General features: G+C 31.9%; 1 protein-coding gene and 1 pseudogene across 1 annotated transcript; one reads left to right on the top strand and one right to left on the bottom strand.

Moving 5' to 3' along the window:
• Positions 1 to 9025: 9025 nt before the first annotated feature.
• Positions 9026 to 14739, bottom strand: LOC107465254 (tlg2p-like protein a). The gene is made up of 8 exons (XM_016084236.3): positions 14349 to 14739; positions 13451 to 13733; positions 11458 to 11547; positions 10313 to 10390; positions 10096 to 10173; positions 9947 to 10012; positions 9783 to 9863; positions 9026 to 9657 (listed from the first exon to the last, which is right to left on the bottom strand). The coding sequence occupies exons 1-8, from the start codon at positions 14558 to 14560 to the stop codon at positions 9550 to 9552; spliced, it is 996 nt and encodes a 331-aa protein (XP_015939722.1). The 5' UTR covers positions 14561 to 14739; the 3' UTR covers positions 9026 to 9549.
• Positions 14740 to 21033: 6294 nt separating this feature from the next.
• On the top strand, positions 21034 to 22247 carry LOC107465233 (uncharacterized; annotated as a pseudogene).
• Positions 22248 to 24549: the final 2302 nt, after the last annotated feature.

Genomic DNA, 24549 nt, shown 5'->3' with positions numbered 1-24549 from the left:
TATGTTTGAGATTTTTCTTAATGCAGAGATATTTCATGCTATTAATCATTTATTAACAAAATTTGTATGAAAACTAACTAAAAACCTACTGAAATAACTACCAAAAACAGGCAATGATGCACCCGCTTGGATCTCCTTCCTTGGTCCTTGGTTTCCAATATCCATGTTGTTCCATGGTTTTTCTCACCCTCTCTTCATTGCGCTCTACTTTTTCAATTTGAGGTTTCTCTATGGTGCTCATCACTCGCTCCATTGGCAGTATTTGTGGATTTAGTTATGGCATTGCTGCACACAAGCAGGTGAGTTGGCTTGAGTGTTGACATCATATTCAACTCTACTTCTGTGCCGAGCCTCCCTAAATGCCATGTACTCCACGAAGTCTCTTTGTTGTCGTGCTTGTTGCTTTGAAATCTTGTTGACAGCCTCTTAGAGTTGTACTTGTTGCTCCCTTTATTGATCTACCATTATCTGTTGAAATTTCCTTAGTTATTGAGCTTGTTGTTCTTGGAATTGCATGCATTGTCTAGAAATGTCTTCCAAGGCACCTTGAAATTGGCTCAAGTCAAAAGGATGAGATGTTGCTTGCTCTGCTTCTTTTTCTTTTCTCCTTGGTCGCCTTCTTTGTCCCAGTTTGTACACAACTCTTTCCATTCTTCTTTCAGTTATGGGTTTGGCCACTGACACCCAAGTTGTGTCTTCATCTTCAAATAGCACTCTAGCTCTTTCACATAGGCGATATATAGTGCTTGGATAGCCTAGCAAAGAGTTAGGGAAGTTATCTTTTTGCCAACTTTTAGATGAGTTGTCTTTGTACCATTATTGCTCTGTCAGCTGTGACTTCAGAGTTGTTGGATGTAAGGAGGATTGACTTCCTTACAATCTCAAACCACCCTCTTGCCTCGAGTATGAAGTCGGTTCTTTTTAATTGGTTTGGATTTTCATATGAGTCCTTCATCCATTCAGTACCCAACACGAATGTCATTAATCACTTCTTCATACCTTGGGTTTTCATTTGTTCTTTCTTCATAGCTAGGCTTGAATAATGATCGTGGCCTTATTTTGAGCACCCTTCTGATTGCATTCGGGCTAAAATTCACTTTTGTTCCTCTTACATAGCTCTTGTAAAGAGGATTCTCCTTATTCTCTCTCACACCATTAGCATAAAACTCTTGTACAAGTGTGAGAATTACAAAAGGAGGTTGATCCTAGAGGAGCTCTCATCTTCTTCTTTGAATCTCCTTCCTTATGGAAGGATATGTGTTTTTCTCAAGTTTAAAAGCTATTTCAGGGATTGCATTTTTGTGGACCATCCAGCCACTAAATTGAAGCTCATGAAAATAAAATTTGAATTTCTTGCTATCAAATTAATGTTGTTCCATTGGCTACTTTCCTTTTCTTTCTCTTGAAGAGGATTTCAAAGCCATTTGGAAGTAGACTATTATATATCATTGGAAAGCCCTAGATGTTAGCTTTCTATTGCCACTAGAACCGCATCATTTAGACCTTTATAGCTCAAGTTATCCTTGCTGGAGTATAAAGAGGTCAGGATTGAAATTTCTCTTTGAACTTCCCTGGCTTGTTTCCAACTTTTGCTTCCTTGGAAGATTGCTTCCTCTTACTTGCCACCTTCCTTGCTTCTCCCAAAGGCTTCTTTGATTGGACATCTCTTCCTTTGTTCTTATCTAAAATCTTTCAACAACTCTCTAAATAAATCAAATACAAGGCAACTTCACAAAATTTTGATTAAAGCACAAAAATCTCAATTAAAATAAGAAAGTCATTAACTTTGTTTAAAGAAAGAAATTCCAAAAAACATTGATTGAAAGCATAAAAATCTTAATAAAAACAAAAGATCACTAACTTTATTTAAAGAAATAATAACTAAAAATAACTAAGATACTCATGCTTCAATTGATTCAAAATAAAATAGGATGCCTCATGATAATAATGATATTAAAAAGATGGTGATAACAAAGAATGCCTGGTCTATCATCACATAGAATATTCTATTTTTTTCTTCCTCTTTATCTATATAATATGTCTATATATATTTTATCATGTAAACATGCATGTGACATGAGTCCAACTGGGGATTGTTTAAAGGAAAAGAAAAATCAAGATCCACAATAAGATATACATCCTATTGACTTAATTCTGGATAACAAGAGTCTTCCCCTATAATTTCTCTTCTCTTAGGTACATATGGATGCTGACATTAATGCTGTAAACATTAATTGTAGCATAGATTATCAAATTCACACTATCAACTTTTGTGTTAGGTGTCATATTGGATCACACCTCTGTAATTAATAGTGAGATATGACCGAATCATGTGAAAAAATCATATAATAGAATTTGTTCCTGTTAGATATAGAAGTAATGAAGGACATAAAAGTTGAAGCAAATCTATTTCTGCCAAATATGAGTTGGGGTATCTCCATGAACAACCTTAACTGCTCATATTTCTACCAAATCCATTCTCAGAAAAAAAAGTGTGAATTGTGCCCTGGTGCGGTATTTTACAACTCACAAACTAATTGGTAAGTGCATCGGGTCGTACCAAGTAATATCTTACGTAAGTAAGGGTCGATCCCACGAGGATTGATGGATCAAGCAATAATAGCGTTTGATATGATTAATTAGGCAAGCAGAAAATGGTTTTGAGATATTCTAAGAGCATTAAACAGTACTTTAAAAATTTCAGAAAGTAAGCAGCAATGAGTTGGGAATAAAATATTTGAGAAAGCAGTTAACGTTTCAGAATTATCTAATTTTTGGATTAACTTTTATTACTAATTAATTTAATCATGCAAGATTTAATTTCATGGCAAATTATATGTGACTAGATCCTAATTCCTTAGACCTTTTTAGTCTCCTCTAAAATTCATTAATTGCCAATTCCTTGGTCAATTAATTCCAATTAGAAAGTGATGATCAATTTCTAGTTTATATGCCAAAAGCATCCTAATTATCCACAAATAAGGGGATTATATGTCACGTATCCCGTTAAATACAAACAATTAGAAATTCAGTATAATGTTTTCAAGCTGTTTTTCAAGTAAAAAGTTTTTCCAAGATTTATAAGAACTCAATTAGAACATGGGTCATACTTCCGTTCCACCCATATTCATAAAATAAAGAACGAAAACAATTATTGAAATATAAATCAAGACATGAATTAAATTAAAAAGATCAAACGAATCAATCCATGAAAATAGACAGAGCTCCTAACCTTAACAATGAAGGATTAGTTGCTCATGATTCAGAGAAGAAAAATAAGGGTTCTGGTAACAATGTGTTGTCCTGTCTAAATGTACAGAGTTCCTATTTATAACTAATCCTAATAAATTTAAAATCTAATTATCTAAAACTAAAAATAATATCTTTTCCTAAAAGATAAGATTTGAATTTAAATTCGAATTAATTAACCAATCTTCAGCTGATGGGTGGGGATCACTTGATTTGTCCATTCTGCAGCTTCTAATCTGTGTTTTATGGGCTGAAAACGGAGTCAAAACGCAGCCCAAAATCCACGCCAGCGATTTCTGTAAATTCTGCAGATCGCGCACGTCACGCGTACGCGTCGCTGGTCTTCTTCGCAAGTCACGCGGACGCGTCGCTAAGCAAATCTTCAATTCATGCGTACGCGTCAGTCACACGTACGCGTCGCCATGGATGCTTCCAGATCACGCGCACACGTCAGGCACGCGTGCGCGTCGCTCCTCGCATCTATCTCCTTTGATTCTTGTACTGCAGAAACTCCGTCAAATTCTGCCGAATGCTACCTGAAATAAATAAAATTGTCCAAAACTCAAAATAGCTCCCTAGACTCATAAGATAGTGTATGTTCAAACACCAACCAAACCGTTTTTTCCAATAGATGAGGCGTACTACGTAAATTACATAACACCATTTTGTCCCTTTTTTTTATCTTTTTCTTCTTAAACTACTCACATTCGTTAGACATAAACCCTCCCCATAAAGTGTTTACCTTTAGATCAATAAAGTATTTTAATTGAAAGGTACGAACCTCCTAGCTTACCACTTCAGCGGGATCCTCAACTTTAGAGGGTACGAACTCCGAATTCAAACTATTTAGAAGCCATCACCAAAGTATATCAATACAAACATTTGTCCTCAAGTTATGTAGCCATCAATTCACTTCAAAAAAGATTCTACACCTATTTTGCAGTGAAAATGGATTTAAGCTATGTGCAATAATCCAATACCCACCCCAATATCTCCCAATCTTCAGCTATTTTCAAATTTATGATGTTCATTATTTTTTGAGGAATGCTAGGAGGCTAACAAGTTTTGTAATTTGTAGTAATCAATTAATCATTATTTATATTTTTAATGGTGTAAGATTTTAGCCAATAATGTAAGATTACTCACTTTTCTTTTGTTGATTAAGTGCTAGTCTAATTTCAATAAAAGTGTTGACCCTAAACTTTCTCTTATTTTTTTCCTAGCCACTTTTGTTGATATAATCAACTATTTGATAAGGCATATGAAGACATTGTCATGCAGAGCTAAGCACAATTAAATAAAGGTTTAATTATTCTATTGTTCCATATAGTTTTGTAAAATTTTTAATTAGGCCCCTATACTTTTTTTTTTAAATTGAATCCTTGCACCAATTTTTTTTAATTGAGTTTGTACACTTTTTTGTCTTTTTATTTGAGTCCCTGCACCAATTTTTTTATTTTTAGTTGGGTCCCTATAGAATTAAGCCAATATCAAGATGGACCTAATTGAAAAAAAAAATTGGTGCAAGAACTCAATTAAAAAAAAAAGTATAGAGACCTAATTAAAAATTTTGCAAAACTATAGGGCCAACACACAGTAATTAAATGTGAAATAAAACTCAAATAACACAAAAGCCAAAATGTTTTTCTATGAACACGTGAATTAGGAACATGGCGTTCAGGATTCACAAGATTCCGGAAAGTGTTGATCTTGCCTCCCCGAAGATCTCGAAGTGCAATCTCCATAATCCGATCATTTACTCTACTAAACCCAGTAGTCTCAAGATCAAAAACAATGACCGTGACCAAGTCAGAGAAGTCTTTACTCTCCACAATTTCTTGTTTCTTGTTTCTTGTCAGGAAACTAAATTTTCTGATGTAGATCCGGCTGAGTTTTCATTACATCTATAGCAATTGTTAAATGATTGTCACTCAACACTTCACGGTTATTGCTTTTTACATTACCAATCACATTGGCTTGCTTGATTCCTCTTGTTTTTGTAGTTACAAGTCTTTGATTCCAATTGACTCTTCCCTCTAGTAGCCTGAGACTAGAATTGATAACAGGAAAAATGGGAAATGCTCCACAACAATTAGCTAAGATGTGTACTCTGCATCTGTGCACTTGCACCAATAAAAACATCATGATTCTTGTACTCATCTCAATTCATCGAGTACAACAAAATAATACTAAGCAGCAAGCAAGCAACCCTTAATCCTCATCCCACGAGCCAGAGGCTAGCCTTAAAACAAATATAAAACAGCTAAAATAAAAAGAGCATAAACCCCATTTAGGAAGGGAAAATAAACTTGTATCTGTTTTATCTACTTCAAATCATGTACACATATGAAGTTTAAATTATTTACGTTTTAAAAAAGCCCAGGAACACTTCTTAAACTAGACACAAACGCTTTAAATAGCAGGTCTGGCATTGTATCATGTCCTTTATATGAAAAATCGCGTAATTCTATCAAATTTTCACTCCAGTATATAATTGGTGAAAAGGGCGCATTTGATTTTCCTAACAGACAAATAGCAGGTTCATTTATAAAAATTGCGACTTGAGACGTAGCTTAAAAACATAAAACAGAAAATGGCACAAAGAAAGTAAGCCCTTTTATATCTTTTTCTGTTTTAATATTATCAATCAATTTGAAATAAGTTAAACTCTTGTCCAAGCAATAACTATAATTAGAATCTTAGCATGGTAAGTAAATAAGTAAAGTCCTCATTCCATTTTCACATTGCAGTTGATTATATGGCTATATGTAACTAACCCTTAAGTCAGTAACCACTAGTGGGGAATTTCATGGTTTCTTATTTTTTTTTTTTTGGAAATTGGAATAATCGAACAATTAGAAAACCGAAACGCTTCTTGTTGATCAACACAACATTGATCATTGAAATCAATGCTGCATTATGAGTCATGAAATTGCCTTAGAAAACAAGAAAACAATTAAGATTTTATTCATTTTTTAAAATTTTGCGGGCTACTAGGCCAAGTATATATGAGTTGCGGGCATGTTTGAAACGATGAAGATAAAAAAAATAGTAAAAATATCTAAAAAAATTATTATATAGTGCAACCTGAATATTATCATGCTGTCACTCCACAAATTTTTAACACGACATTCAATGTAATGTATAAGATCAAAACTCAGAATGACATTATTGGAAGTAGTCATTTAGACAGCTCATGCAAATATCAACTATCTCTAATTGGTAAATCAAGAACCAAAATTATAAGTTTTTAATATAGCCTTCACGCTATTAAATTGCCATGCTAAACTAAGCAGTCAGCAGGGATCCAAAAATGATTTATGATGCAATTAGCATTTAGAAATGTGTCTGTGTAGATTTACAATTATTTAATGTACACTTAACTACTTAAGTGTCATTTGTTGAGCTTAAATGAAAATAACAATTAACATTTAATTCGTGGCCTTTTTATAAACTTTACTTAAAATAATTCTACAATATTTAAGAAGATAAAAGAAAATCAAACTAAATGATACAAAAATAAATTAGAGGAATTGAACGTGTTCTTAAAGGCCATATATTTACACTCAAAACATCATACATTTCTTAGAGCTACAATTTCTACTTCTTACTTCTTATTTACACAAAGCAATTTGGCATGGAAACGTATAAAGAGAAGCACAGGCTTTTTTAACTCGATGCCCTTTTGATCATTGTGATGAAGCATGTCTTTTATTTGTTATTTGAAAACTTTCCACCTACATAACTATGCATAAATTAAAACATCAAATTATGAGAATGAAAGTTATTGATATTGAAATAAAAGATAAGTAACTTAAGGATGGTTGGCAGCCTGGAAGAACAGTAACATCAACATTTATAGAAATAAGTGATAAATAATATCGAATTCGTTTTGAGACAAGCATCCAAACCATAAAAAGGGTGAAATATTATCTTCTAAACGGTGCCATTAGTCATAATAAGTTAATAGCCACTGGCTAAGCATTAGTTTGTCTTGAAAAAGGAGTTCTAATCTACCTAAAAAGAGAGACCGGGAAGTGTGGTGTGGCGGCAGTAGAAGGAGTAGTGGTGGTGCTGAGTGCAGGCAGCAACAGCAACGGTGGTAGCTACAGAAATGTGACAAGAACATAAATATTATTGAAAAAGTCCTAGCAGAGACATTTCTTTCATCTCTGAAATTATGATTAAAATGAAACCTGAGTAGTTCGCAGGGGCAGAGACGAAGCACAACAACGCAGAGTGACCAGAAAGTGTGGGATGACGCTAGTAGGAGTGGTGGCAGTGCTGAGCACATGCAGCGACAACGACAGTGGTAGCTATAAAGATGTGACAAAAACACGAAGATTAGGAAAAAAGTCCAAAAAGAGACATCTCTTTCATTTTTGAAATTATGATTAAAAGGAAAGAGAAAAACTGTAACAAGCAAAACCAGAGGGGCAAAATTTTAATTATCAGTTTTTTCAAAAATAAAAAACGGGGTTCAATTAGTAAATATTTTTAGTTGGGTTAATGGTACTCCCACAAAAAACGAGGAGTAAGCTATAAAGCACAGACACTTTTTTTATTTGTCGTATCTTCGTGTCAGACACATTTTAAACACGACACACGTCGACACTCGTCTGACACGCGTGTCTTCTCTGTCTAACCGTGTCTTAATAAAAAGTAAAAATTTCTTCTTCAGACACGCTTGAACACACCTAAATACCATTACGTGTCAATGTATCCAGTCTTATTCTGAATATGTATTATTGAAATGAGTTTAAAAATAGTATATATTATTAATTATTAAAACAAAATATATTTTAAATACTTTATATAATTAAAAAAACTATTCTACATATCTTGTAAAAATTTTAAATTTGCGTGTCCACGTATCTCGTGTCGTGTGTCTGTATCAATGTCCATGCATAGGGAATAAAGAATCCATGAGGCGGCAAAATTCTGCATCTCTAATAAAAAAACAAAGGAAAGTTGTATCCATTAAAAGGTAAATATTCAAATGATGACATCTTTACACAAAAATAGCATTGTGAACCATTAGATAAATTGATATATTTCACTAAAATATATTTGATTAATCATCTAAAGATTCACAATATCATCTATGAAGTCATCATGTGAGTATTCCCTCATTAAAATGTACTCCGATTTATGAAAATTTTGAAACTAAGATTATTTAAAATTTCAAATTATTTTTTATGACTTTAACTATTTCAATTCCACTCTCAATTTCCAATCTTTCACCACCGCCATATCTCATCACATAGTTTGTCTTTGGGGGTATTTTGCATCTAAACCCTAAAATCTCCACATTCTGCGAGAAGAGCAAAAGAATTGCTTCCCAATTTGCGCTGGAAGCAGCATACCCATGGAGCACACAACACGATGAAAGCAATGGCAAAAGCAGAAGAAATCAACACCTAAAAGGTTGCTGCCGCGGCTAAGAGTTCTGCAAATCTTCGAAGAGAGTTTCATAGATCTTAACCTCCCTGTCCCTTGAAAATGATGATGCCTGCCAAATCGTAAATGCGGCAATTTTGAATGCAGATTTTGTTAACCCGGCTAGGTTAGATCTCTGGCATACTCATTTGTTGGCTACATACAGCACTACAGCAGATCATGTGATAATTATTTTTAATATTTGTTCATCTTATGTTCCAATATGCCAAAAATGCCTGATAAATGAAAAATGTTGTGTTCATACAGATGTAGGACCCTAGATGTCTCTTTCACATCAATATAGGCGCACATGTTGCATTCATACCCGAAATCATCATTTCCAACTAGAACCTCACAGAATTCCCATCCATTTTATTTCTAGAAATATATTCATATAAAAAAAATTATAACCCCTTTCAATGCAAGATGCATGAGAGGAACAAGAAGACAGTTTCCTAGGAAAATTGGCAGAATATGAAAAAAAAAATGCATGAGAAGGAACTCGGCACCCGCTGCCGGAGGCAAAAGAATGTTCAGTAGAAGATCATTTTGCTACACTATACATTTTCTGCTACATATGTATCCTTTTCCTATTGTATCACACAAATATCTAATTACTTAAAAGCCTCTTAACACACCTCCACCGTTGTCTCCAATCTGGCTTAACAAGTTGCAAAAGAATCAATTTCAGATCTCTTCATCCAGAACACGTGCCTTGGCTACTTTGAAACTCCTTGGTCCTCTCTTAAGACAAGCTGCATTACTAACTACATCCAAGCTAGTAATAGGTAGAATCAGTAGAAAGGTCGCACCCATGAAAGGTGACCACAATATTGAAATAATATTAAATACCGCTATCAATCACAAGATAATTTCCTTAAGGATTAATAGAACCAACATAACAAGGCACATGATGAGCAGCACCGTCGCACACATCACCATGCCCCCCTTTTTCTGGTTTCTCTCTGCCTGCAAGTACCATAAACCAAATAGTTATTGTACGGAAACTGAGATGAAAATTGTGGAAAGCACTAAAGAGAGAGCATGAAACACATAGTCTAGCTAAAACAGTAGGAAAGGAAGAGATGTAGGACCTTCTGAAGCTGTTTAAGGCCATCTTCAACTGTAGTGGCTACATTCTGAATGTTGTAGTCTATTCTATCAACAATCGTACCCTATACATACAGAATGTCAATTTCTCAAGGGCTTATGAATAAGAAAGTTTTCAATTCCCAATTAAAGGATGGTATCTGCTGACCTGGTCAATGACTAGGACTGATAAATCCTTCATAATTTGAGCAAGCTCGTTTACAGATTCTACAACCTATCAATACAAGAATATATTACTTAGCTCATGAAGAACCAACACAACATTAGTAAACACCATTAATAGCAAGTTTTGCCTACCTGCTGAATTTCTTTTTCTCTTTCCACTGTGAATGCTTCAGTTTTCTTCAGCTTGGCCATTTGATGTTCATTAAATATCTAAACACACATAACTTGATTGTATCAGCAAAAAAATCGTTAAAATTTATTAAAGCACAGCCAGTACTGGCTATATGGATTTTTTTTTTTTTTTTTTTTTTCAAAAAAAAAAAAAAAAAAGAATTTCCACAAGAATTACCATATTATCCAGGTCATCATCTTCATATGTGGATTTACTTCCATTCATGTTGATCTCTAAATCAACCCCGTCTGGACCCTGCAACATCATACAATGACAGTACCAAACTTCAAGACAGAATTTCCACAAGTTATTTAGTACTATTTATGGCATTAGTAATTGAGATATCTTCCGGATATTTACTGCTTACTTCAATATAATATTCCTCCAAAACTAAGGACAATCAAATTGTTGATTGGCATACAGGAAGATAAGAAATCACTTGTCAATAGGCAAAAAATAAAAAATAAAAAAGGGATCAAGGTAGATCTGGTTGTCAGTTGTCACTAGTTTGAATTTGATCATTATTGATTTTCAGGATATAAGCCCTTATTTATTCCTATTGCTGGCTGACATAAAGGATGATTGAGAAACCACTTGCTAATAGCAAAATAAGAAGGGATCAAAGTAGATTTTGGTTCTATCTGTCAATATTTGACTTTAATCCACATTATTTTATTTTATATTTTTTCCAGGACATAAGTATATTTTCCTATCTTTGAGACTGGCTTTCTTCAGGTAAGGACCCAAAATGTTAATAGAATTGAAGTATCAAACTATATGAGTTAATCCTTCATGAAAAATAGAGAATAAAGTGAAACATTTGATTCCTTAAGAAAATAATAAATGGTTTCAAATTATATGATAGTTATGCATGTGCTTATATCTTAATTGTTTAGATGTTCTACAGTGCAAGTGTGCAACCAGCACTTTAGAGGAGCCAAATCCTTACTTTTGATGAATATTGAATAAGAACTAAAATCTAACAAATGAAAAATAAAAAAAAATATAGGTACCAGTACTTAATAGTAAGGATAAAAATTCAAATTAGTCACAGCAGCAAAGATTAAAGCCCAAAAATGATAGAGACTAAACCTATTCAATGAAGAACAATTGAAATGGTAAGACATGAGAGATGCAGATTAAAATAACAAAAAAATATATATATTGTTTATGAACAGAATACAATAAAATATAATTTTTGACTATATTAGCTTTCTATTTACTAAATTGATGCTAAATTGTTCAGACATAAACTCTACTGTATTATCTTTCACTTCTTTGTTACCAAAAAGAAAAATATTTAAATAAATAAATTCTCTAACCTCCTTTTGTTGCCTTAGGCGCTTCAAATATGTTGATTGTTTCTTGCGGAGCTCTACAGACAAGTTCTGAAGGTCGGTAGCAAGAGAACGCTGCAATCCATGAACAGAGTATAAAAAAAAAATAATACACAACTACCAATAAGAAGGTTATGGAATAACAGACAGAAACATGTGTAAAACGTGTTGACACATAAAGATTAAACAATAGAATGTCAAGGCACCCATATGAGACTCAATTTCATGGAGAAATGACCAGCTAGCTTTTGGGCTAAGAAAAATAGAAAATGAATAAGTATGAATAATGAACACCTGTCTCTTCCTCCTCATACCAGTACAGAAAATCAAGAAATGTTCGAAAATATTTCACCATCAATAGCAAAAGGGTAAAATAAACATGGATGCTAAAGAATTGGAAACTGTTTTCTGTTTAACGGGAAAATCTTCTAATTTGTAAAGAGAAATAAAATGATGATTAGAACGGAGGTTGAGAAAAGAGACACAAGTAACAGAGAACCAATTTGGATTTATGCCAGGCAGATCTACCACTGAAGCGATATACCTATTAAGAAGGATGATGGAGAGGTATCGTAGTAATAAAAGGGATCTACACATGGTGTTTATTGATTTGGAAAAAGCGTATGATAGGGTACCAAGGGAGGTCTTATGGAAGATTTTAGAAAAGAGGAGAGTAAGGATCGCATATATTCGGGCAATTAAAGACATGTATGATGGGGCCACAACTAGTGTGAAGACTCAAGGTGGTGTGACAGAGGAATTCCCTATTGGTATAGGATTACACCAGGGATCATCCTTAAGTCCATACCTTTTCACATTAGTCTTGGAAGTACTCACAGAGAGGTGAAAATTGGAGAGAACATCCTACGAAAAGTTACAAGTTTTAAGTATCTTGGGTGCATCATACAGGATAATGGAGAGATTGAACATGATGTAAATCATAGGATCCAAGCAGGTTGGTCAAAATGGCGGAGTGCATCTGGTTTTATATGCGACAAAAAAGTGCCTTTAAAACTTAAAGGTAAATTCTATCGCACCGCTATAAGACCGGCTATGCTGTATGGTACGGAGTGTTGGGCGGCTAAAGGGGAGCACGAACATAAGCTGAGTGTGGCAGAGATGAAGATGTTGAGATGGATGAGTGGTCATACGCGATTGGATAAAATAAGGAATGAAGATATAAGGGAGAAAGTTGGAGTAGCACCCATTGTGGAAAAGATGGTTGAATCGCGTCTCAGGTGGTTTGGACATGTGAGAAGAAGACCGATAGAACATCCAGTCAGGAGGGTGGATGAGATGGAAGATGGACAAAGGGCGAAAGGCAGAGGAAGACCTAAGAAGACCATCCATGAGGTGGTCAAACGAGATCTACATGTAAACGGTCTCTCTGTAGACATGATATATGACAGAGCACAATGGCGTCGCTTGATTCATGTAGCCGACCCCACTTAGTGGGACAAGGCTTTGTTGTTGTTGTTGTTGTTGTTGTGTGTGCTTTCCCCAACAATGTAACTCAAAGACATACCCAGAATTATTTTATGAAGCAGAGGAAATCAGTGCGAAATTTGGTGACATGCACAAAATATTAAGGGCAGGGGGGAATTAGTAGTTAGTTATCATATGCCTTGTCCAGAAACCCTCATTGGCAAGTGCTCTTAATAAGACCTCCTGATTCTAAAATGTAGTATGCACACTCTTAACTTGATTGCAAGAATAATGTCAGCTAAACTGAAATGACTATCAGCTAGCTCATAGTTAACATATAAGATTTATTTGTTTAATAAAATGTCATTAACTAAGCCTCACTCTAGAACCAAAATACCATACAAGTCATGCCAGAGAAGAAATCGTTTAATGTTTCATTTATTGAGAAGCTCAGAGATTTTGAGTTGAATAATACACATTTATTCTTATATACCAAGAAAGAACATCCATCTTTCGAAATGGATATTATATGATAATTATTCAGTCGTGGTACCTGCACATTCTTCCTCACGTTGGAATCCTCAGATGGCCCACCAGCAGAAAGTCTCTGCAGTCTCTTCTCTGATCTCTTTATCAAGTCAGTTATCTCATATGTTAGGGACTCGATAGCACGTTGTTCTTCCTTACCGTCACCAAATGATGGCATTAAAGCCTTTGCATGAGCCTTGGCCAACTCTGCCATTTTTGTTCTGGCGCGCTGCACATTTGCTGATATTTCTTCAGACACATCCACCCATGCTGGCGGTAATCCAACTGTAACCAGATTTAGATCCTTACTGCATTCACAAGAACAATGAACAACCCACCATTTCAAAGTCTTTTTAATAGCTTCAAGCAACGCAAGCATTTGAAACACAAAAGCAAAGAGTTGAACTATGCATAATGTCCTAAACAAGTGCCAAATCTATAAGAAAAACACCCCCTATTTCCACCATGATCCGCATTCCCTACCAAAAACAACTACAACAAAGCCCTTTATCCACTGAGTGAGGTTAACTAGGTAGATCCATAGATGGCATTACATCCAATAATAAGCCAGGTACAATATATAGATATAGATAAGCATTTAAATTCTAAACGACGAAGAAAATGAGTATATTAACTAATATTCAAGAAAATGTACTACAGACAATTCATCTGTTAAAATTCTAGACACACTCATATTCACTGAAATAACATATATTTCCTTCACTTCACTGATATTTGAGTTTTCATCAATTTAGAGCAATTCTTAAAACTCCGGTGTAGAGTGTAAACAGATACACACCTTTTTATCATAATCCGAGATCGAAAATAAAAAGAAAAAGAAAAAAAATAATTCGCAAACGTTTCCACTTTCGTTCAATCCAAATCCAAAAAGCATTAACATAGAAAAATCTGCGCGAAATCACCTTGAGCTACCGGGATCGTCGGTGCTTAGAGGGGCGTAAGAACGATTAGGGTTGAGGAGCGACGAGCTGACCAATTCGATGACGGGTCCGGCGGCACCCCCTCTGCCACCGGCGGAGGAGGTGGAGGGGAGGGAAGAGGAGGAAGGAGCGCGAACGCTCTTCAATGCGTCGCGGTGCTTTCTGAAGAGAAGAGTGCGATTCCTCGTCGCCATTTTTGGGAACAAACAATGAAGGAAGGATCTGAAAGATGAAAATCAATGGAGATTTGGGGATTTTGGAAAATTAAATCGAATGAAATGCTTCGTCGTAACTCGTCACTCGTAAGAGGAGAGGGATCGCCGATCACGTGATCTAGCTTTCACGCTGACTCTCACTGTCACGTGCTCTCCGGATCACTGCTAAACATTTTCTTTTTCTCTCAGTTTTGAGTCTTTAAAAATGACTTTAATTTCCATTAATTAAATTGCCTCATCCTTAAACGCTTCTTTGCTAAGTATAGAGTGCTGCATATTTTATTAATTATTAAATCTAAATTATTTATTTATTTTATTTTATTTAAAAGGTCTGAATTTAAAAAATTAATTTGTTAATTAAGTTAACTATTTTTTTATAAATTTTAGATTTTTTTATAAGTTTTAGTCTTTTAGATATTGGACTAAAGTCCAAAATAAAAAAAAATAAGTATATAAATATTAAAAACAACATGTTTATACAACAAAAAAAATTATTGTTCTTTAGAATAAAAATAAATAATACATGAAAAATAAGTTAAAAATTTATGTATTAAATTCAGAAAAAAAATATATTAGAATCGTAAAAAAATAATATTAAATATATATTATGTATATAATATTAAAATTTAAATAAAATTAACAATTTTTTATTGAAATATGTTACTTTACTATATTTAAAATATATTGTTTGAAATAATTATATTATTTTAGTTAATATATATTATTTAAAAGAATATTTAAAATTTATTATTTTGTATTAAAAATATATTATTAGTTTTCCTTAAAATAACATTTTTTTTGTTCAAATACTATGACAAAAAAAATTACCTTACTGCGATTATTTAATAAATATTATATCTTTATCTTGATCTTTATCTTTATAGTAATACAAATGGGGAGCTTATATACTTACGTGGCGCTCATACGTTGAGTCTGGGAGTTTATTTGCTTAAGTGTCAATTTTTAGATTTATATTTATATTTATTTATCTTTATAGTAATACAAATGGGGAGCTCATTTGCTGACGTGGCGCACATACGTTGAGTCTGGGAGTTTATTTGCTTACGTGTCGTCACTAGAAATTTTTAGATTTATATTTATAAATTATAAATTATTATTTGCTCAGATTGTTATTTTCAAATTTTAAGTTTGGATTGTTTTACTTAGGTTGTTATTTTTAAAATTTTAAATTGTTTTATTTGTTTGGATTATTTTACTTACGTTGTTATTTTTTAAATTTTAAATTATTTTATTTAAGTTGTTATTTTTTTAATTTTATTTAGATCGTTCTTTTTTATATTTTAACACTATTTTTTAAAAATCTGTTAATTCTTTTTAACATAATTTTTTAAAATTTTGTTGATTTTTTTAAATTGTAGCTACATAAATTCTTTTAAAGAAATTTAGAATTTTAAAAAAATTTACATTAATTATTCTTCGGTTGTTACATACTAATATTACAATAAATAAATATTTACGGTAGTTTAGAATTTTTAAATTATTATTTATTTAAGTTGTTATTTTTAATTTTAAATTTAGGTTGTTATTTTTAAATTTTAAATTTGGGTTGTTTTACTTAGTTTGTTATTTTTTAAATTTTAAATTAAAGTCAACCAAATTTTAAAAAATTTAGTTATGATGTAACTATAAAATGATAAGTTATGAGAGATATAAAGCACCACAATTTAAAGTACATCAATCCCTTTCTTTACATATATCCAAAATCTTCCTACTTATTCCAATGGTTGATATTCACAAAATTGCTGACATCAATCCTACAATCGACAATTTGTGTGTACATATACGAGTGATATGGTTATGGACACTATCAAGTTACGGAAATTCTCCATTGCCATACTCAATTGAGATGGTTTGACTCGATGAAGACGCGAGTTTTCTACTAATATCCTTTTATCCATGACTCTAAGGTGATTTATTTATTTATTTAAATTAAAGTCTATGTACATTGGATTAGATATTAAATAAGTCTATATTTAACTTTTTCTTATGTTATTTTCTTTTTTAAGCATGTATCGAATAAAGCTTGGTGTCATTGATGATTCTGACTGTGCATGTTATGTAGTCTTTGACAAGGAGGTAAAACAAGTTTTGGAAGAGAGCTGTGTAGAGATACTTGATTCACTCCTATTGGTAAAATCTAACCAATATTTATTTCTAAAAGCATTAGTGAAGATATTTTTATTGGTACTTTTTATATTATTTATTATTAATATATTATGTAATATCCTGCAGAAAGGAGATCTATCAGATACACCTACACTTTTACTCAACCTAATTGATAAGATCTTTTTCTTCATCGTTGAAGTTCAAATATATGATATTTCATATTTTTCACCTTCTTATAAAGTTAAGAAGATGATTAATAATGTGGATCTCATAAATAAATTCAAAGAGGCTCACCCTATTCAATATTGTGAGTATATATAAGTGTACTTCTATTAAAAATTAATTTATTTTTTGCTTTCTTGGTCATTAGTAGTATCTAATTTATAAATAATAATTAATTATAATTTTAAGATGTTAACTACACCGGTGGTTTGTTTCCAATTTCAAAGACATCATCAATCATTAAAGGGGAGAAAGTAGAAGGTTCTAAGGTATTTGTTCAAAAAATATTTTTTTTGTTTGTTCTCTCAAAATTAGATCTTAATTTTATTCAAAAAAATATTAGTGAGATAAAATCAAAGGTTAGAAAGAAGTCTTTAATTTAACGTGGTTTTTTGTACAGAATTTGTTGTTTGAATTCTCCATTGAAGTTGCGGCCAATGATGAATCTGAATTGTTGGAAAGTGCTATTACACCAACTAAGTGACTATCCTCGGAGTCGGAAGATTCGAAGGTGGAAGGAGATACCTCAACTTGCAAGAAGATCAAGATTGAAAAAGAAACTTGAGAATTTGAATGCACATGTTTTGGAATCTCTTTTAGAATCTATCTAATAGAATAATGCCAAGCATATGTTTGTTTTGGTAGAAACATTATCTTTTCTTGAGTTGTTATTTTTCTTTTGGTTCTTTTCGATTTTTATGTTTGGAATTTAAAATTTTTTTAAATATAAATTGAAGTTATTTGGTTATTACTTGTGGTTTTATTTTTAATTTGATTCTCACCGTTGATATTCTGATAATTTTTAATTTAATATTTAATGTCATAAAGTTCTAAATTTTTTTTTGAATTATTACGTAAGCAATTGGGTTTGAGAATATTTTTTAAAAATTTATATAATTTATAAGTTACTATGCTAATTCCAAAGGATTATAATAAAATAAATAGAATTATCAGTCTTATTAAGATGTGAAATTATTTATACTATTTAAAAAAAATATAATACTGTTTAAATTTTAGAAAAAGTATAATAAAGTTAATACTATTTATGATGAAATTAAAAAAATTATTTTTAAATTAACAAATTTCTATATTCCTAATGGACAACAGACGTTTGATTAGAAAATTTTATTTAAAAATTTAAAATTTATACTAGCTAATTAAAAAATTCTATTTGAAAAATTTTAAATTTGAATTTCTAATACTAATTTCTAATTAAGTAAGTTTTTAACCATTTCAATTTTTAAATTTTAAATTTTTTTACTTGCCACATTTTTAAATTTTTATTATTATCTTTTTAAATTGTCCCTCCACAGTGGAAATACTTTCATCTTTTTTCTCTTTTTAAGTATTTTTTTCTAAATTTACGTAATTTATAAGGTTATTAATTTTTAGATTGTATTTAATTTTATTTATTTTTATCGATAAATAATAGTATTGATACTATTTATGACGAAACTAATAAAAATTATTTTTAAATTAACAACTTCCTATATTCTTAATAAATAACAAACGTTTAATTAAAAAAGTTTATTTACAAATTTTAAATTTGCACTAGCTAATTAGAAAATTCTATTTCAAAATTTGAAATTTAAAACTCTGATACTAATTCCTAATTAAGTGACTTCTTAACCATTTTGATTTTTAAATTTAAATTTTTTTATTTGTCACATTTATAATTTTTTTTCTATTTACTTCGTTTACATTGTTATTTTTTAGATTATAACAATAGAGGTACTTTTATCTTTTTCTCTCTTTTTACTTTTAAGTTGTTCATTTTCAATCTCTTTAACTATAAGTTGAATTTATTGATCGTGAGATTAAACTTATATTTATTTGAAAAAATATACTTTTGTAAGAAAATATATATTATTTTCTGTAAAATATGTTTACGTAATTAAATAAATGAGAATAAAAAAGAAATTAAAGCAGCCATTGAAAATAAAATCTGTGCGATTTTACATAGACATAAGAAGACACTAATTTCATATTCTATTTGGTAAGTTAGACATGAGAAAAAATTGTAAAAAAATTAGTGTCTCAAGTTAAAAATTAGTGTTTCAGCATTTTAGAGAGACACAAAATACATGTTTTTAATGGGTGTTTGTGTACGACTATGTCTTTTATCATTTTTGTCTCAGTAAACAAACACCATACATGTACTCCTGTGTCTATGTTTTGATGAACATATATACCGAAAATAGACGCTGTCATATGTATACTACTTTATTTTTTTAATAATATAAAAAATTTGATAATAAAAATATATTATGTATAATGTATATATATTTTTAATTGGTTAAAAAATTTATTTATTTGATATTTTTAGGTATATATTGAAAGATGCAAGAAGTCCAAAGAGAACTAAGATTATATTGAAAAGAAAATTGATATTAAAAGACAAAGAAAATACAAAGCAAATCACAATTCAAGGTAGATTTCATATAAAAAAATAAATTAATTATTTTATCATTTTTGTTTTTAGGTTAGAATAATATATTTTTTATTTGGTATTTTTAAGTATGTCAGTTCTATATATTTAGTTTTTATTGGGTATACAAAATAACTAACATGTCATGAGTATTTTGGCCGAATAAAAGTCCATAAAATACAATATTTTCTATATATTATTTAGCTATTGACAAGTAATAAATTATTAATTTACATTATCTTCGTAATATGTTACTATATTTATTTATGACAAAATTACAGGAAACTCGAGTGATAGTTCCAATGGTGTGCATTTTCAATCGGTGTTGTCGAACATTACAAATAGAATTAATACAGATTTATTTTTGAATGATTTTTTTTTGGAACTTGCTTATGGGAATGTACATGCACTTTATGTATTTTGATTTTCCTACTATTTATTTAATTATAAACTTTAACAGAAAACATGTTCAAAACTAATATCTCGAGTTATCTTATTAGGTAATAACCCAACACCACATTGATCAAGGTTTCTAACTACTAATCTACACTCTGTAGGAAAAAAAAACGATGTTCCAATAGATGTGATATTAGTAATTCGGGTATCACACATGAAGCATATGATAGTCCATGTCATCAGACAAGTCAACAACATCTTCAACAAACATCAAATAATATCTACCAGTTACTATGTTAATATGTTTTTATTACTTAAAGACCAAACATTTAACTTTTTAACTGGTCTATTAAAAACAATCATTGGTATATGCTAAATAATTATTATAGATTCATTGGAGTACACAAATCAAATTAGATTGCAAATGGATGTAAGACTGAATAGGAAGACTATGCTACTTCAAAAGAGACATGGTAAGATAAGAATGACAGATTGTAATTATCACAAAGTTAAAATTTTACTTCTTTTATCTTTAATACTACCTTCATAATATATATTCATAATTCAGCTGATTCAAACATTTAACATATATACATTTTTCTTTTTTTATAATATAAAGTACTTGATGTATTATCTCTAATGATTACAGGAGCAAGTACATTTAATTCAAATTTAGATACTAAAGAATTAGAAGAAGTGTGCATAGCTAAAAAAAAGACACCTGATACAAAGAGAAACATTTTTGAAGGAATTGACTACAAATCTTTCAAAAATTTTTCAAGAAGTTGAGGATATTACTGAAAATACGACTATTTTAGATGATTCTGTGCAAATTTAATACCCAGCCATATTCGATGTTGCTGAGAATACAGGTAATTTAAGAAGTAGCAATATCAGCACTTTATTATTTACTATTGTTACGCTTTTTATAAACAAAAAATTATCGTTTAGTGTTCAAGTTTTAAAATTCAAACTAAGATATGGTTATATATTATAATTTTTGTATTTGAACACTGATTTATTGTAAAACTTAAATCTTGAGGTTGGCACAATGAAATTGTATTATATGATCTCATCTTTTTAATCCATAAATTGCATTCTTCGGTAATCTTTTATAAATATTATTTTTATACTTAACATGGTGAAAGAAAGGTATATTTTTATATAAATTATTTGTTGCAGATATAACTAAAACAATTTATTATCTTGGTGATTATTAGATGTGATAGATATTGGTGACCCAGAATTTTTTGTCGGCATTGCGACGCCATGATGTGGTATGAGGAGAGATCAGAGAAGTCCAAAACAGGATCCAATTTTGAGTTCTCAATATGTTGTATGCGAGGGAAGGTACAACTGCCGTTTTGAAGCACTTGATCGGACGCTCAGGAATCTTATGTCAGTTACCGATCAACATAAGACACATCAACCATTTGGTGGTAAGATTGTTGTTCTAGGAGGTGATTTCAAACAGATACTTCCGGTGATTCCAAAAGGAAGTAGACACGATATATTAGCATCCGCTATTAACTCATCCCATCTGTGGTCATTTTGTAAGGTTCTGAAACTGCATACGAATATGAGGCCTCTAATGTCTTTTTCGGATCAAGATGAAGGTGAAATGAAGATATTTGCTAATTGGATACTTGATGTTGGAAATGGAAATATTGGCTCTGCTGTTGGTGATGAATCAGAAGTTGAAATTCAAGATGATCTATTGATTACAACTACTGATGATCCTCTCTCTCATTTGGTAGACTTTGCATATCCAAATTTGTTGCAAAACATGTCAGATTACAGGTATTTTCAGAGTAGAGCAATTCTTGCACCCACACTTAAGAGTGTCGAGAAGGTAAACGATTTTGTCTTAACAATCTTTCCAGAGGTAAACGATTTTGTCTTGACAATCTTTCCAGGGATGGAAAAGGAGTATTTGAACTCTGACACAACATGTCAAACTGATGAGAATGAAGATGTACAACAAGAGTGGTTCACACTAGAGTTCCTAAATGACATCAAATGTTCGGAACTACCCAATCACAAGTTGACTTTGAAGTCAGGAGTCGCAGTAATGCTACTACGAAACATAGACCAGACTTCAGGTTTATGCAACGGGACAAGATTAATAGTTAACAAACTTGGCAGCAATGTAATTGGAGCGACGGTAGTGACCGGTAGAAATATTGGAGATAAAGTGTACATTCCAAGAATGAACATGATCCCTTCAGATTCAGGATTGCCATTTAAGTTCCAACGGAGACAATTTTCATTAACAGTATGCTTTGCAATGATCATTAACATGAGTCAGGGTCAATCATTATCACATGTACGACTTTATTTGCCAAATCAATGTTCACCCATGGACAGCTTTATGTTGCTTTGTCAAGTGTTAAGAGTTGCAGTGGCCTCAGGATTTTAATTCTAAATGAAGACGGCAATCCAAAGTCATCAACAACAAATGTCGTGTTCAAAGAGGTTTTTAATAATATTTAGGTAAGAATAATATTATTTTCGTTTTAATAGCATGTTATGATTTACACTTTTGTACAAATCTTTACTATAGATATAACTAATTGATCTATAACTCTTTTTTCAAATTTGAAATGAAATATGTAACAAGGAGCACAACATCCAATGATTTTCTAATGAAGTTAGTAAGATACTAGGTTGTCGATAAATTTTTATTAACTTTTTGATATAAAATTTAGGGTAAAATTAACATGCTATTATTACAGTTATATATGTTCTTATTTTTTTTATCTCCCTCCTTATGGTTCAAGAATATTAAAAATTTCGAACTCTTCTATTCATATTTTACTTTGAATAAAGATAAAACAACATATTTAACACGTTTATTATATAACGATGATGATAGTGTTATACTAAATTTAAAAAATATATGATAAATAAAATATTATTTTTAATTTAACTTATCAAATTTAATTATAAGTCCGTGCATCGCACGGGTTTAACACTAGTCTTTATAGTAATACAAATGGGGAGCTCATTTGCTGACGTGGCGCTCGTACGTTGAGTCTGAGAGTTTATTTACTTACGTGTCGTCACTAGAAATTTTTAGATTTATATTTATAAATTATAAATTATTATTTGCTCAAGTTGTTATTTTCAAATTTTAAGTTTGGGTTGTTTTACTTAGGTTGTTATTTTTTAAATTTTAAATTGTTTTATTTGTTTGGGTTGTTTTACTTAGGTTGTTGTTTTTTAAATTTTAAATTAAAGTCAACCAAATTTAAAAAAATTTAGTTATGATGCAACTATAAAAGGATAAATTATGAGAGATGTAAAGCACCACAATTTAAAGTACATCAATCCTACAATCGACAATTTGTGTGTACGTATACGAGTGATACAGTTATGGACACTATCAAATTACGGAAATTCTCCATTGCCATACTCAATTGAGATGGTTTGGCTCGATGAAGACACGAGTTTTCTACTAATATCCTTTTATCCATGACTCCAAGGTTATTTATTTATTTTTTTAAATTAAAGTCTATGTAGAAATGGATTTTCTGGAGCTACAGAACTACAATTGGCGCGCTCTCAACGGCGTTGGAAAGTAGACATCCAGAGCTTTCCAGCAATATATAATAGTCCATGCTTTATTCGAAGATTGACGACGTAACTTGGCGTTGAACGCCAAGTACATGCTGCTGTCTGGAGTTAAACGCCAGAAACACGTCATGATCCGGAGTTGAACGCCCAAAACACGTCATAACTTGGAGTTCAACTCCAAGAGAAGCCTTAGCTCGTGGATTGATCAAGCTCAGCCCAAACATACACCAAGTGGGCCCCGGAAGTGAATTTATGCATCAGTTACTTACTCATGTAAACCCTAGGAGCTAGTTTATTATAAATAGAACATTTATCTATTGTATTAGAGAATCTTTTGACAGTTTAAGGTCTTTGATCATTCGATCACTTGATCATGGAGAGGGCTGGCCATTCGGCCATGCCTGAACCTTTTGCTTATGTATTTTCAACGGTGGAGTTTCTGCACACCATAGATTAAGGGTGTGGAGCTCTGCTGTACCTCAAGTTTCAATACAATTACTATTACTTTCTATTCAATTCTCTTTTATTCTTATTCCAAGATATTCATTCGTACCCAAGAACATGATGAATGTGATGAGTTAGATAACCCTCATTATTATTCTCACTTATGAACGCACGTGATTGACAACCACTTCCGTTCTACATGCAACAGAGCTTGAATGTGTATCTCTTAGATTCCCCAACAGAATCTCGTGGTATAAGCTAGATAGATGGCGGCATTTATGAGGATCCGGAAAGTCTAACCTTGTCTGTGGTATTCCGAGTAGGATCCTGGGAATCCGGAAAGTCTAACCTTGTCTGTGGTATTCCGAGTAGGATTCCGAGAATCCGGAAAGTCTAACCTTGTCTGTGGTATTCCGAGTAGGATTCCGGTATTGAATAACTCCTGAAGGCTGGGCGTGATGACAAGCGCAAAAGAATCAAGGGATTCTATTCCAGTAGGAGCGGGAACCAACCAGTGATTAGCCGTACTGTGACAGAGTGCGTGAGCATTAGTTTTCACTGCGAGGATGGGATGTAGCCATCAACCATGGGTGATGCCTCCAGACGATTAGCAGTGCGAGTGACAGCCGCATAGGATCATTTTCCCGAGAGGATTGAAAGTAGCCACCGCTGATGGTGAACCCCTATACACAGCTTGCCATGGAAAGGAGTAAGAAGGATTGAATTGAAGCAGTAGGAAAGCAGGCGTCCTTGGGCCATACAGTATCTCCATATG

Source organism: Arachis duranensis, chromosome 9 (assembly GCF_000817695.3).
Source record: "Arachis duranensis cultivar V14167 chromosome 9, aradu.V14167.gnm2.J7QH, whole genome shotgun sequence".
Taxonomy (NCBI): Eukaryota; Viridiplantae; Streptophyta; class Magnoliopsida; order Fabales; family Fabaceae; genus Arachis; species Arachis duranensis.
The sequence above is the reverse complement of the archived record's forward strand: the minus strand, read 5'-3'. Positions and strand labels throughout refer to the sequence as shown.

Bases quoted from the DNA above. Each gene is read 5' to 3' on its own strand.
- LOC107465254 (XM_016084236.3), bottom strand. From the start codon at position 14,560: ATGGCGACGAGGAATCGCACTCTTCTCTTCAGAAAGCACCGCGACGCA. The intron at 10,391-11,457 runs GTTAGAGAATTT...ATGATGTTGCAG, and splicing joins GCCTAAGGCAACAAAAGGAG to GGTCCAGACGGGGTTGATTT. The intron at 10,174-10,312 runs GTAATTCTTGTG...ATGTGTGTTTAG, and splicing joins ATGATGACCTGGATAATATG to ATATTTAATGAACATCAAAT.